The 18,551-nt window shown below is 40.8% G+C and overlaps 1 protein-coding gene and 1 non-coding gene across 2 annotated transcripts in view; both read right to left on the bottom strand.

Annotated features, from left to right (window-relative positions):
• ACTR2 (actin related protein 2) overlaps positions 1-18,551 on the bottom strand; it is a 160,218-nt gene that overhangs the window by 65,649 nt on the left and 76,018 nt on the right. The window contains exon 5 of the mRNA XM_053712095.1: positions 12,536-12,672. Coding sequence (XP_053568070.1) covers positions 12,536-12,672 — 137 coding nt within the window. The remainder of the gene's footprint in view (positions 1-12,535; positions 12,673-18,551) is intronic.
• LOC128658556 (U5 spliceosomal RNA) lies at positions 5,342-5,457 on the bottom strand. The gene has a single exon (XR_008402235.1). It is a non-coding gene; the product is annotated as a U5 spliceosomal RNA (small nuclear RNA).

Here is an 18,551-nt window from a genome sequence, read left to right as displayed (position 1 = left end):
TGATGGTGAACAGATCAAAACACTGGCAGGCTTTTGAGTGTCCTTGCAAAGAAAGGTGGCTATATTGGTCACTGATTTGTTTTTGTTTTGTTTTTGAATGTCAGAAATGTATATTTGTGAATGTTGAGATGTTATATTGGTTTCACTGGTAAAAATAAATAATTGAAATGGGTATATATTTGTTTTTTGTTAAGTTGCCTAATAATAATGCACAGTAATAGTCACCTGCACACACAGATATCCCCCTAAAATAGCTATAACTAAAAACAAACTAAAACCTACTTCCAAAACTATTCAGCTTTGATATTAATGAGTTTTTTGGGTTCATTGAGAACATGGTTGTTGTTCAATAATAAAATTAATCCTCAAAAATACAACTTGCCTAATAATTCTGCACTCCCTGTAGAGTGCACGGTTAGCAGTTGTTGGCGCATAAGGCCAATTAGGGACAGATACTGTATATTGCAGTGTTGTCCATGAGAAGTCAGGAGGGTGCAGATTAAGTTCTGGGAATTAGAAATTGCTCAATTTTCAGAGCTAAATTACATAAAAGGGGACAAAATAAATAATGAAAGTATACTGCAAAGTTGTTTCATTATACATAACTAATCATGTTAAATACAAATCTCAAGGTGTTTGCTGTCTCTTCAGGCTTTTGATTAAGTTATCCCGATGAACGAGCACGTTCTAACTTCATCAATGCTTAGAAAATCAAAAGACCAGATATAAGGGAAAAAATATAAAAAAGTAAGCAATATGTTAGATTTAAAATAAATGACTGCTATAAAGGCACCTTGGTTACTTCCCCCTGCATTTTACATTAAATTGCTTGGTTAGAAAATATAATATGACACAGAAACCAGATAGTCAAATTATAATTAGATAATATATCCAAAGCAATGGGAAGATGCAATGCTTCTCAATCATCTTTCAGGAATATCCTCTCTTTATTGCCAGGTACTTATGGCGGATGATCCAATAGAATGGGGAATTAGATACAACTAAGATGGCTGGCACATATTTTCAAATGCTATAAGGAATTCAGCCTTGCTCTTAGACGTTGAAGAATTACAATCCGCAACCATGGAAACATGTATGTTTTATAGTCTTCATATTGTTTTGGCAGCATATAGGAGACCAAAGCCAATGGGTTACTTACATAGATCTGTATAAAACACTGTTTAATCTGATGCAAGAATGGCTAATTCATTATATTTAAGACAGCCTCTGACAATGGTATTGTTGAAACTAAACTGAAGTTCTACACACACTTCTAGAACATAAGACACCTAATGTTTTTATTTAATTTTATATATATATATATATATATATATATATATATATATATATATATATATATATATATATATATATATATATATATATATATATATATATATATATATATATATATATATATATAAATAAGAGGGCAGTCTATGTGTGAAAAATGTAACCCCCCCCCCAAGCTACAAAAAATAAAAAAGTAAAAATACAGAAAAAATAAACACTATCCAAAATAAAAAAATTAAACCTAATCCCTATAAAAATAAAAAGCCCCCCAAAATAAAAAACACCCCCTAATCTAAGAATAAACTACCAATATCCATTGAAAGGGATTTTTGTAGGGCATTGCCCTAAAGAAATCAGCTCTTTTACATTACAAATAAACAAAGTCCCCCCTAACAGTAAAACCCCCCAAAAAAATAAATAAAACACTAATAAATCTAAACTACCCATTGCCCGCAAAGGGGCCTTTGTTTGAGCATTCCCCTAAAAAAGGGCATTCAGCTCTTTTTCACTGCCCTTAAAAGGGCATTCAGCTCTTTTGCAAATTGCCCAATAAACCCTAATCTAAAAAAAAAAAAAAAAAAAAATTAAAAGAAAAAACCTAACACTAAAGCCCCAAATAGGTACTCACAGTTTCAGAAGTTCAGCGGAGAAGTTCTTCTTCCAGGCGGGTCCATCATCTTCATCCACAGCGAAGGCGGCGCGGAGGTCTAGAGCAGTCTTCCTAGATGTGGCGATCCTCGGCGGAATGGAGGCTCGTCTTCATCTGATGTCAGTCGTACACTGAATATTGAATGCAAGGTACCGCAATCAATTTGGTTTACCTTGCATTCCTATTGGCTGAGTTTTTCAAAACAGCCAATAGGATTAGAGCTACTGAAATCCTGTTGGCTATTCAAATCAGCTAATAAGATTTCAGTAGCTCTCATCCTATTGGCTGATTTTGAAAATTTCAACAAATAGGAATGCAAGGTACCCTAATAAATATGGGGTACCTTGAATTCAATTTTCAGTGTGCGGTGGACGATCACATGAAGAGGAACTTCCACGCCTTTGGCGAGGACTGCCGCCGCCGATTGCCACATCTGGGAAGACCGCTCCGGACCTTCGCTCCGCGCACATCTGGAAAGACCGCTCCGGAACTCCGCGCCTCCTTCGCTGTGGATAAAGATGATGTACCAGTCTGGAATTAATTAAAATTTTTAGGGGGTTTTGGTTCTTTAGATTAGGGTTTATTGGGCAATTTGCAAAAGAGCTGAATGCCTTTTGTTTTAAGGGCAGTGAAAAAAATTAAATTATGCTTACCTGATCATTTTCTTTTCTTCTGACGGGGAGAGTCCACAGCTGCATTCAGTACTTTTGGGAATTCAGAAACTGGCCACCAGGAGGAGGCAAAGACACCCCAACCAAAGGCTTAAATACCTCCCCCACTTCCCTCATCCCCAAGTCATTCTGCCAAGGGAACAAGGAACAGTAGGAGAAATATCAGGGAGTAAAAGGTGCCAGAAGAATGAAAAAAAATAAAAATAAATAAAAGGCAGCCCCATATAAAAACGTGGGCGGGGAGCTATGGACTCTGTCAGAAGAAAAGAAAATCATCAGGTAAGCATAATTTAAGTTTTTCTTAAACGGGGAGAGTCCACAGCTGCATTCATTACTTTTGGGAAAACATTACCCAAGCTATAGAGGTCACTGAATGCAAAAAAAGGCTGGGTAGACAAGGCGGCACATTCGGAGGGCACCACAGACTGAAATTACTTAAACACCTGACAAAAACAACTGCTCACCAGAAACAGAAGGATAAAACCTGAAAGGACCAGGTAACTGCCCATCAGTTAAAACCAGCAAGACCCTAGTTAAAGACCGCTCAGAATCAGTAGATTCCACCAAGCACAAAGCCTCAGAGGAGACAAATCACACAGGCTCTAAGCCCACACTTAAACTTATCCCCAACCCAAGGGAAGGGGACCTCCACATACCCCCGAAGGGAAAAGGAAGATAAGGAAGAACTCAACAGAGCTCCAAAGACCAACACGCTAGGGTAAAAAGAACCCTAGCCGAACTCCAAGCACAAACCAAGGTTGCAACAGGACAAAAACGCATAGAGAACGAATTCCAACGACCGAAAAAAAAAGAAGGGAGGAAAAAAAAACCTACCCCTTAACATCCCAACCCTGGAGACCTAGAGAGACAAGGTAGACCCCATCCCTCACACAGCGTGCAATCCGCACTGTTAAAGAGTGACCGAGGGATAAAAACCACCCCGGAAACCATCTAAAAATAGCACCATAAATGTTATCGTGCTCCAGATGAAGCCACAGGCTTCCCTCTGCAACAGAAGTCTAGCCGTTAACACTAGCCAACCAAGCTAGGAACTGCACCAGGACTCCCACAGAGGAAAATTCCGAAGGAGTGCAGAAACCCACTCAAACCCAGTAAAAACAAGGAAGTAGGAGAGCTAAGTAAGATACGCTGTCAAGGCTCAACCAAGCAGACAGACCTCTGACCCCCTCTCCGAGGAAACGGACACAGCACCAAAGCGACTGGCAATGTCTGAAAGCAGGGGGGGGGGGAATTCCCCGGACCACCCATAAACTGAACAGTACTAATGGGTAGAGCAAACTCCACCATTTGCCAACAAGTCTGGCACGCTAACCAACTAAGCTATGACAGAGCATAGGACGAGCTTGGGTTCCAGGACCCAGACACAGATCCTTTCTCTGCAAGAAAGGACACTCCCAGGGAAAAGAGAGACTACACTGAAACAGTGACGGCACAATACCATAATCCAACCCTTCATGATATCCTGCACTCAAGGAAGGGGGGGACACCACTGAACAGAGTAAGACCTCAGGGGCACTAGGTGGATATCGTGGTATGCCCCAATCTCCCTAAGGGGAGGAGAAAGCCAAATATAACCGCTCACCCGCCCACAGGCATGGAGTATGCGGCAGCAGACAGACGGTAAAGGCAATACCGATTGTAGAGGAACCATCCGGCTGCAAATGCCGGCCAAGTAGAAAAGCAAACAGCCATCTAGCACACTTAAGTTGCAGATAGCTGCAACAGATTGTGACTCCAATCTCCCGCTTGCTTAGCAGCTAAACTACCCATTAGGCTATTTTCAAATCTCCGAACCAGAAGGACTGAACCGCCCAAGACCCATCTAAGAGATTCGGTCAGATATCCAAGACAAGAACTTGTCCGGGAAAACCGGAGCCGGCCACAAGGTAGTAACCCCTGAGGAACCATAGGGATACCTCATACGGAGAACCTGTACCCATGGAGATGCAACCACAGCCACATCCAAAGGTCCTTGGACACTGGACATTCGTCAAGTATCCCAGAGACAGAGAGCATATCTCCTAAAGGCTAGAGACACCCCAAAGTCCAAATACTAAGGAGATGACAAGAAATAGAGCTCAAAACTAGATAATCCAGTTTGAGAAGATAAAATAGTCTCCAAACAATCCCTTCAGGATTAACCTCCCGGAAACCCCAACGGCTCAAGGAATTAACGATGGACGAGCCTCACAATTCCTGGCGAGCGACAGATAAAACCGAGACATCTTAAGTAAGGGCAGACATACGCATTCTACAGAGCCCCAAAACCATGGGAGCAGACGAGAAACATTAGGAGGAAGAAAAAAAAGCTGTAAATGCCCAAACTTCCCGAACAGATGACCCCCAACTAGCCCCAAGAAAGGGAAAAAAGAAGCCTAAGACACCTCGACCCCTTAAGGAAGAGTTACCGTCATCAAGGCCTCAAAAAACACATCCAATATCCAAAAATCGCCTCAACTTGGTACCCCAGATGTCCAAGGAGTCATCTAAACCTCCAGTCCCTTGGGAATGGAGAACCCTAGCTCCGAGCCCAAAGGACCTCCGGAACCCACAGAATAATCTTTAGCAGGATCCGCTTCTGGAACCCTGCCAACAATCAGGAACAGGACAATGAGGACTAAGTACAACCCCTCTGATGCCCCACCCAAAAGAAGAAATGAGAACCAGCCTGACGTCTAGGAATGAAAGGCCTCCTCTACCATGTTTTAGCCCTGCAAGGGGCAGAGCCTCAAAAAAAATTTGGAAAACTCATGGATGTTCCTTTCCACCGAAATCTTTAGTAAAGGCGAAAGCTTTATTCGATCTGAACAGAAACCAAAGTATAATTAACTCCTCATCCTAGTGAGCAACTTGCAACCCAACCAGGACAGCGGGTTATACCGGCACCATGTGGATGATATAGACCTTAAGGAACAGAAAATAGCGCCCGACCAGGACCACCAGCCTGCTACATAGGGCACTCAGAACTGACCCAGGCTACAAAAAAAAAATCGAAACCCCAATAGGAATCGACAAAAGGAACTATAGACATAACAATGTACTAACACCTTAACATGCAACTTCCACGGAAGTGCCAAAGAGACCACAAAATCTCTACTTTAAAATCCCAGGAAGAAATGTTTCCCAACGGAAAAATTATAACAGACATGAGCTTCTCAAAAAAAAAAAAAAAAATACATCCTAACCGAATCAAAGAAAAGGAGCGCAGCACCCGCAGGTGAATGCCCAAGAAGAATAGGCACACTAATAGGACCAGCCAATCAGAGACCCCATTCCCCTGAAGCTCAGAACTGGAATAAGATACCCCAAAAAGAAAGTAAATTGGAGACAAGGAGATTAACTTCATCCCCCCACGTCTAACCCAGTTTGCCATCTGGAACAAAAGACCAAGGATCCCTCAAGCCATAAGGATTGGGATCCTCCAGGACACGAAGGCACTCCAGTCTATATAACGAAGAGCAAGACTTACCTTTGCCAGGGCAACAAACAACCCCAACCCAGAGGGTTGGGCCCGTGAAGCTTCAGAGGAAACCGCTTCCCCAGATGGCTGATCTGACCAGACGATCCCACACCTGACGAGCCCTGGTTAACAGAACACTGACAGTATCTCATCAACACCTCCCTCCGAGGAAGATGTAAATGCGCCAACGCCATAGATATGACCATGCGGAACCGTGCCGTAACCTCTGGAGGAAACAAGCCGGAGAAGGGGTAACGGCATTAGAGACACATGCTTGCATAGCTAAGGAAGGTTCTAGGGCACGCGCCTCACGGGATGTGAGATCCCCAGGGGCGAATGGCTCGGCAGACTCTAAATTTCACTGTTGCGGGAGAAGAGAGCACTTGAAAGCGGCATTCGGAACATAACTGATGGGCATGGATTACCCGGGCCATCTCATACTCCTTGCAAGAAGTAGAATCTGAATCAGACACATCTGTCTCCAAAAAATCAGAATCCTCCATAGCTTGGACAGAAATTATGGATAGAAGAAAAAAATAACGACACCTTACACCCCCAATGGCTTGGGTACCCCCCACTACCTGTGACCCTGACAACTAGCAAAACAGACTCTCTCCGTCACCACACGGTCAAGAATACGGAAATGGAGTGCAGAACGTGACCACGCCTAGTCACAAGGCACACCGTGCAGGACAGAGAAAAGCATGCCAAGGCCACAAGAGCCACGCAGCCTGACAAAAAAAGGCAGTTATGTTCCGATATAGCCACGAGCCCAAGCGTCACTACACAATAGCAGACAGAATCACATAACATGATTAAAGTCCCCCCTGTTCAATAACCCCCCCTCAGGAGATATTAACCTTTGATTCCATAAAGATAAAGGAGTCCCACTGAGACCCTGACTTCTTAGTTTACATTACATTCACACATGAAACAATATTACCGGAAAATATACGCTGTGGAACAGGAACACAGCCCTTCAAGTGTGACAGATAGTAGCCTCGCTTCTGACATGGATTTGAGTGAAGAAAGCAGTCAGCAAAACTCGTCAACGCTGATTGCTAAGGAGCTGTTAACATGAGTTGGGATAGTTACGCAGAAAGACTCTCCCTGCATCTCCGGACTCTAACCTTCATCCATGCTCTCACTGAGAGACTGACAGGATTACTTAAAACTCCAGTCCCATTTTTGAGTACTACCCTCCATAAGAGACCATCTTTAATCGTCCGACACTTTTCTGCCAACCTCCTGTGACGAAAGGCAAAGAATGACTGGGGATGAGGGAAGTGGGGGAGGTATTTAAGCCTTTGGCTGGGGTGTGTTTGCCACCTCCTGGTGGGCAGGTTCTGAATTCCCAAAAGTAATGCATGCAGCTATGGACTATCCCCATTTAAGAAGAAAAGAGCTGAATGCCCTTTTAAGGGGCAATGGGTAGTTAAGGTTTATTAGTGTTATTTTTTTTTAATTTTGCGGGGTGTGATGGGTGGGGTTTTTTTTTTACTGTTGGGGGGGGGGACTTATTTTTAATGTAAAATAGATGATTTCTTTAGGGCAATGCCCTACAAAAAGCTTTAGGTTAGGAGGCTTAGTCATTAAATTAGTTTTTTACGTTGTGGGGTTGGGGGTTTAGGAGTGAATAGGTAAATTAGGTTAAATGCGTTGTGGGAGGTTGGTGGATTAGGGGTTAATAGATGTATTAGGTAGTTTGCGATGTTGCGGTTGGCGTATTTAGGGGGTTAATCATTTTATTGTTTTTTTTCTCAATACTTCGTGCGGACGGTTATATATTATTTTTTTTATTACTTATTGCGGATGGTTAGTTTTGTTTTTTGTTTTAAAATACTTAGACTTATTGCGGGCATTTTTTTTTTTAATGCTCTGTTTGCCTTTGCTGCATCCCGGTGGATTCATAAAATGGAAGGGTGGTGAACGGAATCCACAGGGATGCAGCTTAAAGGGAAGTGAAAGAATCCACAGATTCTTTCACCACCCTGCCATCTTCAGAATCCACCTGGATGCAGCAAAGCTGCATCCAGGTGAATTCTGTTGGCTGCCTCGCGCTGCCAACATTCCTTTGAGGATGCTTGCGCAACTGCAGACGGCGACGTTACAAAACGCGATTATAGTATAGATATTCACTCATCTCGAAAGTATTATTCTTGTTATTAAAATATATATTCTGAGCTAGCTGTTAGAGAAGACGTGTTCAAACATAGCTCCTGACATATATACAGATAAAATAGCTAAAAAGCCATAATTTTGCCTTCAAAGGATAGAATTTCGCCTTGCCTACAATCCAGAGAGCAGTTGGGTTATTAATTGCTGAAAGCAAGAGATTTATAAGTGCTGGTTGACTTCGGTCACATTGCAGTACCGGGCCAAAAAGTCAGGACTGATACAGTAGAAGTGGCCTTTCCTCCCGCTCTCATTGTTACAGCTGAGCCGTTTGTGCCGGAGGGCAGACGGTAACATCTATTGAGCAGCTGAGGGTCACCCAGGGCATGGGTGGCAAAGACATGGGCATCCGACCAGGCACTTTGGTAATAGCCCCGTGAGTAGCACCTCTCCTAACACCTTCTGGCGACACTGTTAGCAACGACACTTACTGCATCGATAGACCTCCCTTACTTGACTGCCCTAACAAGGGGCACGAGCTGGAGTGACAAACAGCGTGGAGGGGGAAGGAGATAGAGGATAGCTGAGTGAAGGCCTGGACGACGCCTGGCACGAATCACCATTTTGGATCAGCAAGTAAGTGCGTAGTGAAACACGCGCTAATACAGGGCCCAGATCATGGAGGAGTTCAGCACATTATTTGTGAGACTTATGACAGACTTTAAAAGGAAGTTCTGCGAGAGAGCCAATAAAATTATTGCTGCGCAACAGAGAAGTGCCCTGACTTGCAGCCCATTGCCTGGCCCGGGGGAGAAGGAAGCAACTACAGGGGTGAGAGATACCCCATGTCGGCAGATAGTGTCATTAGGTACTACGGTATCCTCGTAGCCTATATGTAAACCCAAGTCGGAAGAAGACGGTGTAATAAGGTGGGAGCTGAAGATCATAGTGTACCTCTGCAATCCAGTTGCACGGCAGGGGAATGGGATCTCCACTAAAGCATGGAAAGATGTGTCTGGTCAGCATATTGACAGTGCAAAGCTGTTTGAAACACAGGATGGGGACTATTGCGAACAAGCACCGCTTGTCCTCAATCTACAGTGGAACTGCACCTATAGATCTGGCATAGGGTAAACATGCCCCCACTGATGGGACTTATTGAGAGCACGAAATGTTATAATTCAATGAAGGCCTCCAAGCTTGATATATTTGTTTAGAGACTCATGAACGTGGCCTGCTTTTCCCTTAGAAATACATTGTGTATATTCACATTTTTTTCTTTGACACTTGCCATTTATCTGATCAATTGTTTTGCAACATCAGGGTTAGTTTTAGATAGGTATATTTTCAGAATCAACCTTTCATAAACTATGGGGTCTACCCTGTTAAATACATATCCTCTGCAAATATTATAGTTTCGGAAACTCTTGGTTTCCTGATGACCAGCCACTGCATTTAATTTTATTTTGTATATAGATCCCTGCCCCTGGACATTAGGTATATATGTGCTTAGACATATATAAAGGTTATTTAAACTCCATTCTAGGTTCTCTGGTACTGTTCATATTGATATGTTATACACATTTCCACCTCTCTGTCATCTACGGCCGGGATGATGGAGTCGCAGAGGCTGCTTAGTCTAACCCTTTTGTTAATATATTGCAGATGGCAGGTGCTGTATTTATAAGTAGCTTGTAATTTAAGGTTTGCCCCCTGGATTAATGAGGAGAATTACATAATCAACTTCTCTAGAGCAAGTGACAGATTAAGGTTATCGCCCTGGGCCTGAAGCCAGACCTAGAGTGAAACGGCTATTAGTAGCCCTGGCCGGTATTTTGGTCTAGCTGCTTACTAAAATTTGGGCACTGCTTCCTATGTTTGCGCTAATCAGGGTGTAGGGGTTTCAAGAAGTACAAAGTAATATTAGACATTAAATGTGAGCAATGCTTGAGTCCCTGTATGCTTATGTCTATTATTAATAGTAGGGTCAGTGGGGCCTGTGGGGGGTGTGAGTGGATTTCCCTCTACCTGTGTTACTTGTGCATGTATCTAACTCTGACATTCAGACTTTTTGCACCCTATGGTTGACTTATACCTGGTTATCTATTTATACTCCTTGTATTTGATTTTATGTATAAAGTTTTATATTTCTTATAGTACACACAGAGAATATCTCTATATAGAAGGAGCAGGACACATACTTTATTAGTCCCCCCCCCCTGTTAATTTTACTTGTAGGGGATAGAGGTGACTTGTCACCCTCTACAATCTCAAGCAGATTTGGGAAGTCTCTGCCCATCCTTATCCGTATTATGTTTATAATGGCCCATTTATGTAGTTTTTTACCATGGACCTGCAATTGTTCCACAGGGGGCGAGCACAAGAGTTCCTATAGAGCTTTTCCAGCCTGTTAAAAGGTGCTTCCCCCTGAAGCTCACACTTATTACTCTCTCTGGTGCTGCCTACCTGTGGAGTGTATATGTTTGCGATCTATTTCATTGAAGGTCAAGTAAGGGCTTATGGAGTCTTCCTACGACTGAATATTATTAAAGTGAAGGGAAGTCCATAAGTGACTTCGTACTATGTGGAGGATGCACGTCAGGTTAAAATGGTTGAAATAGAAAAAAACTGAGGTTATATTTTATATGTTCTCTTGTGTGTATGATAGGCATTGCTCCTTATATTTCAAGGGCTCCAGCCCCGCATTGTTTTTTTTTTTTAGAGGGTTCTACTTCAACTTGGTATATTTTAGCATATCTCACTTGTTAGGTTTACTTAATCCTGGTATTGAATACTGTATATTGTGCCTGAGATACCAAGGAGTTTATACTGGAATGTTGATACTCTGATTTTATGTCTGATGTATATTGAAAATGTATAACTCAAGTGTACCCTACTTTATGACTGTAGCGATGTCTATACATTTACCTCAATAAAAATTATTAAAAAAAAAAAAAAAAAAAAAAAATTATATATATATATATATATATATATATATATATATATATATATATATATATATATATATATATATATATATATATATATATATATATATTCTGACATCCAAGTTACTGATTCTATGCAATGCCATATATAAAAGCACACGTAACCGTAAAGGGATAGTCTAGTCAAAATTTAATGATTCAGATAGAGCATGCAATTTTAAGAATCTTTCTAATTTACTCCTATTATCAAATTTTTCTTTGTTCTCTTGGTATCTATATTTGAAAAAGCAAGAATGTAAGTTTAGGAGCCAGCCCATTTTTGGTTCAGAACCTGGGTAGCGCTAGCCGATTGGTGTCTAAATGTAGCTACTAATCAGCAAGCGCTAAACAGGTGCTGAAATAAAAATGGGCCGGCTCCTAAGCTTACATTCTTGCTTTTCAAATCAAGAGACCAAGAGAACGAAGAAACATTGATAATAGAGTAAATAAGAAAGTTGTATGCTCTATCTGAATCATGAAAGTTTAATTTTGACTAGACTATACGTTTAACAGTAGCAGTCCTAATATATCAAAACCAGTTGTGTAACACAAGACTGCATAGAATCCCAGATATAAAAATTAATTCACTGCTCTAGACAGTGCCAGAAAACCACATTTGACTGAGAGCCCAGAGTTTAAAAATAAAAAAAAAGAAAAGAAATGATGGAAAGTGGGTATGATAAGATGCTGCTTTGGGTTTCTGTCCACCCTACTTAAAAGGGACAGGTGGACTCCACATTAAACTTTCATGATACAGATAGGGCGTGTCATTTTGAACAACTTTCCATTTCACTTTTATCATCAAATTTTCTTTTTTCTCTTGATATTCTTTGTTGAAGGCTAAACCTAGGTAGGCTCATGGGCTGATTTCTAATACTGCAGTCCACCTCTTATCTCACTGTCTGGCTGTGACTAGCTAACAACATCTACTGTTTGTTCATGTGTGCCATATAAATAACATTGTGTTCTCTCCAGTGGAGTAATTTAAGAGTCAGCACCATTTTAAAATCAGTGAAAATCAGTGAAAAGATCTGAGATAAGGGGGCAGTCTGCAGAAGTTTAGATAACATGTAATCAGAGGTAACCAGTATATTAATAGAACAGTCTTGGTTATGCATAACTGGGGAATGGTAAATAAATGTATTATCTATTTTTTTAAATAAGTTTGGTGTTGACTGTCCTTTTAAAGGAAAATAAAAAAATTTATACGTGACTCTGAGGTGAGGAAAGAAATCGGAACAATAACAACTATACTTGACCTTAAAAAAGAAGAAATGGGACAAAAAGTATCACATTACAATACATCAATTCCTTTAAAACTATAGGTTTATGCTATTACCTTTATCAGGTAACGTGTGATGTCCCTGCCAGCGATGTCTAATCGCCTGGTGAGGTGAGGAAGAGAGAAGCCTTCATACACAGGACAAATGTGAGTGACACCATCTCCAGAATCCACAACTACACCAGTCAATAAACCTGAAAAGAAAACAGGCATAATTAAAATATAAAAGCACATAACGTGTTTGTGGTTATTATTTGGAATTAAGTATGTGCAAGTTAAGAAGGCCAAACCGAGATACAGCAAAGACGAGAACCAGGAATATTAGTGCTTTCTACAACAATATTTCAGCCGCTAAAGCAAGAGATAATGCTGGATAGTGTCTGCTCTACCTTCATAAAAATGGCTCACATTATGAGTAAGAGTTTAATTTCTTCAATCCTTATAATTACCATAATTTGCTAAATGATTCTAATACATAAGTCACACAAGCCTGTAAAGCAGCAGAATGATTCTGTGCAATTAATAACAAGGAATGGTCTCAAACAAAGCTGTTTTTTATTTATAACATAACTTTACTACTGCACAAGATTTCATGTATTCCTATCGTATGTGATATTTAGAGCACTAAACAGGATTTTTTTATATGCCCACTGAATATTTAAAAATTATTAATATACGTCGGAAGCATAAACATAAAAATAAAAAAAAAGGACAAAAGCATTCCCTAGAGTGAGCTTAAAAGCCGTCAGTATATGTATTCATAAGTTCTAGGCATGAGCAAAAGTATGTGGGTGTTACCATGGAAACTGGTTGCCTTATCCAATGCTGGCAAAATTATAGCCTTAGTAAAGCTTCAGTACATTAACATGCATAACCATTCAAAACAATGTAAGGACTATTACTGGTAACTGGAAGCACTCTATTCCCATGACATATTAAGGGAAAATGTAAAAGTATGACTGATTCACAGGAAACAATAGGACTAGTTGCAACAACAAAAAAAGAAGTATGTGACATACATTAGGAGCACAAAATATTATTTTCAGAGTGTAAGCACAGAGGTTGGCTCTGGAAGTGTGCAGATGATTTATGTCACTTTAAATACATTGCAATAAAAAGCTAGCATATGCAAGTAGTAAAGACATTTTCACTGAAATAAATATGGCCGAAGCTGAAGCCACAGTTAACTCCTGTGAGATGAAGCCCTGCTACTGAGCTCATATGCTATCAGGAATAACCCAAATTGTCGCCAAAGACGCTTTGGAGCTTAGACTACATTGAGACTGAATCAGAGCCTGTGAAAAAAAAAAAAAGTAGAACACCCTGCTCTGAAGCATACTAGATATGGGTACAAGCCTGAATAACCAACTTTATCACTGTGAGGTCAGGAAGAAAAAAAAAAAAAAACAAATTCTTGGCAAAGTTTGGTTTATTGACTAAAATGACACAGTAAATAACAAGCCTTACCTTACTAAGAGATTAACACTGAAGTCCAAAATTAATTATTGAGATAGAGAATGCAATTTTAAACAATTTTCTTACATTAACAAAATGTGTCTTTTTATATTTACACTTTTTGAGTCACCAGCTCCTACTGAGCATGTGCAAGAATTCACAGAATTTACGTATATGAATTTGTGATTGGCTGATGGCTGTCACATGATACAGGAGGAGTGGAAATAGACATAACTTTGAAATGTGTCAGAAAAAAAAACTACTACTCATCTGAAGATCAGACTAAGTGTCTTATAATGGATTTTTTATTATTTTGCAAATATACTGTATTTACTGCTCCTTTAAGTATGGTCTTCTACAAATATTAAGAAGAAAACACAGTAAATTTAAAAAAAAAAAAAATTGGAAAGTTTTTGTTTTGAACATATACACATTTATATCTTGTCATTGGAAAAGTGGAAAACTACAAAACAAGCGTGCCCTCTGTAAATAGGTCTTCTAATAAATATTTTTCCATAAACAATGCAAAAAAGCTATGCAATGTAAAATAATCAACTTTTAAAGGGCCATGTTCAGCAACTAGATTGATAAAAACTGATCATTTGGACACATTTTACATTTATAAAAAATAATAAAAGGAGAGGCACCACATGGTTGGGGAATATTCGTAAAAGAGCCACACAGTAAGCACCAAGCAAAGCCCCTAAGAATGGCATCTCACAAGAGTGGCGGCACAACCAGAGTGCCAGACAGAGCAGCACGGGACCTCAGGAGTCGCCCGTAAGACTCGCACAGGAGTCAGTAGTGTCAAGCGTTGAGTCAGGTGACCAGATGGTCCAATCCGGAGAGCCGTGGTTTAGCAGGGACAGTGATGCGTAGGAGGCCCAGAAAGTCAAATAAGACCAGGAGCGAGTCTTACGGGCGACTCCTGAGGTCCCGTGCTGCTCTGTCTGGCACTCCGGTTCTGCCGCCACTCTTGTGAGTTGCCATTCTTAGGGCCTTTGCTTGGTGCTTACTGTGTGGCTCTTTTCCGAATATTCTACACCATGTGGCGCCTCTCTTTTTATTATTTTTTCTAGGTTTTGTCTTCACTGATCCATCCACCGAGAGTGCTGCCTGTCTATGCTGTCTGGATCTCTCTCCCCTCATGACTGCACCTCTTCGGGACCCCTGTGCCCTAAGATTCTTTTACATTTATAAAACCTCATATACCTATGACATGTCAAAGATTTTATTAATATCAAATGACAGTTTACTATTAACGGGAACTTTAAACTCTTCGGCAACACTGACGTACCATTACGTAACGAAAAAACAGTCTACACCCAATTTAATAATGAGCTGTTAATTTGCTCACCATAAAAACGTACCATTGCACCCCTTTACATACATAGCAGATGGACCGATGCATGTTACGGTGAGTAAATTTGTCTTCTAGATATGGCTGCCAAACTGCTCCCCCTCCTCCTTCGCCCCCTTCTCTATTCCTTTTCCATACTCGTGCATGTAAGAAACTGACGTCGCTGTTCTGCTTATGCCCATAGTGTTTCCGACCGCTGACAAGTAGCAGTCGGAACACTATGTATTGTAGTGAAGATTCATATAATCAAACTAAAACTCAATTACACAAAAGTTCCGGATATTTGGTTCCTATTTAATTGCCCATGCGTGAATCAGCGTGAACGCTTCTTCAAAAGTTTAACTAGTGAGCAGATTCTGATTGGACAATTTAATATAACAAAATATAAAGACTTAAAAGTGGGGGGAGTTTGGCGGCCATGTGTACATGAACTAAACCAATGTTCCTTTTAGGATTACTTGTGTATCGGTCGAGCTACAGGACATGCAATGCAGTGCAGGTGGATCTAATTTGGTTAATCTAAGGTATGGGTTTATGTTTAATCAGGTGTAGACTGTCCCTTTAAGGATCCTAGTGATGTAATGGTACGTCAATACTATTTAGCATCCTTAGAAGGGGATTCCCGCATTCCTGCAACTGCCAGCAGCCCCAGAACTTGCTTTATAACTGAGGTAGTCTTGTCCAGGATCAGTCAAAGCCCAGGGTGATCATGTGATTGTGGTTACTGTATGCAAAACAGTAACAGTGATTGCCTTATATCTAAGCCTCTCCAGACTGCCCCCTTATTTAAGTTCTTTTGACAGACTTGCATTTTAGCCAATCAGTGCTGACTCCTAGGTAACTCCACGGGTATGAGCACAATGTTTATCTATATGGCACACATGACCTAACGACCTTTAGTTGTGAAAAAAAAAAAATGTAAAAATGCATTCAGATAAGATTTACCTGATAAATTAATTTCTTTCATGGTGGTGAGAGTCCACAATCCATTACTCCTGGGAATTAATCTTCCTTACCATTAGAAGGCAAAGATTTCCAAACCCAAGAGCTCTATAAAAACCCTCCTACCTCACAAGTACCTCAGTAGAACGTATAGCAAAGCAATATAAGGTAAGAAAAAGGAAAAAAACATAAAAGGAGCAGGGGGGAAAATGTGCTAAAGAAAATAAACCTATAAACAAAGGGTGTGGTCACAATGAAAGAAATTAAATTTATCAGGTAAGCATTAATTATGTTTTCTTTCATACAGGTGGTGAGAGTCCACGATCCATTAACCCCTTAACGACTGAGGACGTGCAGGGTACGTCCTCAGAAAAAAGGCAGTTAACGCCTGAGAACGTACCCTGCACGTCCTCAGTGTGGAAAGCAGCTGGAAGCGATCCTGCTCGCTTCCAGCTGCTTTCCGGTTATTGCAGTGATGCCTCGATATGGAGGCATCCTGCAATAACCTTTGTAAGCCATCCGGTGCAGAGAGAGCCACTCTGTGGCCCTCTCTGCACCGGAGATCGGTGGCTTACTGCGTTGGTGGGTGGGAGCCTGACCGGGAGGCGGCCATCGATGGCCCTGGTTATGTGAAGGGGGGCGGGATCGTGGGCGGGGGTGGCTGGGGGCGCGCGCGCGTGCACGGGAGGGTGGGGGCGGGCGCGTGCACGGGGGGGAGCGGGTGGGAACCGCTACACTACAGAAAATTGTGAAAATTAAAAATTTTGAAAGTCAAAAATTTAAAAAAAAAAAAAAAAACGATCAGCAAGGTGGTGGGGGTTTGTCTGTGTGGGAAGCTACACTACAGAAAAGAAAAACAAAACAAAAAAGCACTTTTTATTGCACTTTTTATTGCAAACTGGGTACTGGCAGACAGCTGCCAGTACCCAAGATGGCCCCCAATAAGGCAGAGGGGAGGGTTAGAGAGCGGTTTTGGGGGGATCAAGGAGGTTGGGGGCTAAGGGGGGGGATCCTACACAGTAGCATATGTACATATGCTAAAAAAAAAAAAAATTAAAAAACCCTTTAATTTTAGTACTGGCAGACTTTCCAGTACTTAAGATGGCGGGGACAATTGTGGGGGAGGGAAGGGAAGGGAGCTGTTTGGGAGGGATCAGGGGGTGGGATGTGTCAGATGGGAGGCTGATCTCTACACTAAAGCTAAAATTAACCCTGCAAGCTTCCTACAAACTCCCTAATTAACCCCTTCACTGCTAGCCATAATACACGTGTGAGGCGCAGCAGGATTTAGCGGCCTTCTAATTACCAGAAAGCAACGCCAAAGTCATATATGTCTGCTATTTCTGAACAAAGGGGATCCCAGACAAGCATTTACAACCATTTGTGCCATAATTGCACAAGCTGTTTGTAAATTATTTCAGTGAGAAACCTAAAATTGTGAAATATTTTAAGTTTTTTTTAATTTGATCGCATTTGGCGGTGAAATGGTGGCATGAAATATACCAAAATGTGCCTAGATCAATACTTGGGGTTGTCTACTACACTACACTAAAGCTAAAATTAACCCTACATGCTCCCTAAAAGCTCCCTAATTAACCCCTTAACTGCTGGGCATAATACACTTGTGGTGCGCAGTGGCATTTAGCGGCCTTCTAATTACCAAAAAGCAACGCCAAAGCCATATATGTCTGCTATTTCTGAACAAAGAGGATCCCAGAGAAGAATTTACAACCATTTATGCCATAATTGCACAAGTTGTTTGTAAATAATTTCAGTGAGAAACCGAAAGTTCGTGAAAAAGTGAATGATTTTTTGGATTTGATCGCATTTGGCTGTGAAATGGTGGTATGAAATATACCAAAATTGGCCTAGATCAATACTTTGGGATGTCTACTAAAAAAAATATATACATGTCAAGGGATATTCAGGGATTCCTGAAAGATATTAGTGTTCTAATGTAACTAGTGCTAATTTTGGAAAAAAATGGTTTGGAAATAGCAAAGTGCTACTTGTATTTATGGCCCTATAACTTGCAAAAAAAGCAAAGAACATGTAAACATTGGGTATTTCTAAACTCAGGACAAAATTTAGAAACTATTTAGCATGGGTGTTTTTTGGTGGTTTTAGATATGTAACAGATTTTGGGGGTCAAAGTTAGAAAGTTTTCCATTTTTCCTCATATTTTATCATTTTTTTTATAGTAAATTATAAGATATGATGAAAATAATGGTATCTTTAGAAAGTCCATTTAATGGCGAGAAAAACGGTATATAATATGTGTGGCTACAGTAAATGAGTAAGAAGAAAATTACAGCT

The sequence above is a fragment of the Bombina bombina genome, chromosome 4 (assembly GCF_027579735.1).
Source record: "Bombina bombina isolate aBomBom1 chromosome 4, aBomBom1.pri, whole genome shotgun sequence".
Taxonomy (NCBI): domain Eukaryota; kingdom Metazoa; phylum Chordata; class Amphibia; order Anura; family Bombinatoridae; genus Bombina; species Bombina bombina.
This window is presented reverse-complemented; position numbering and strand designations above follow the sequence as displayed.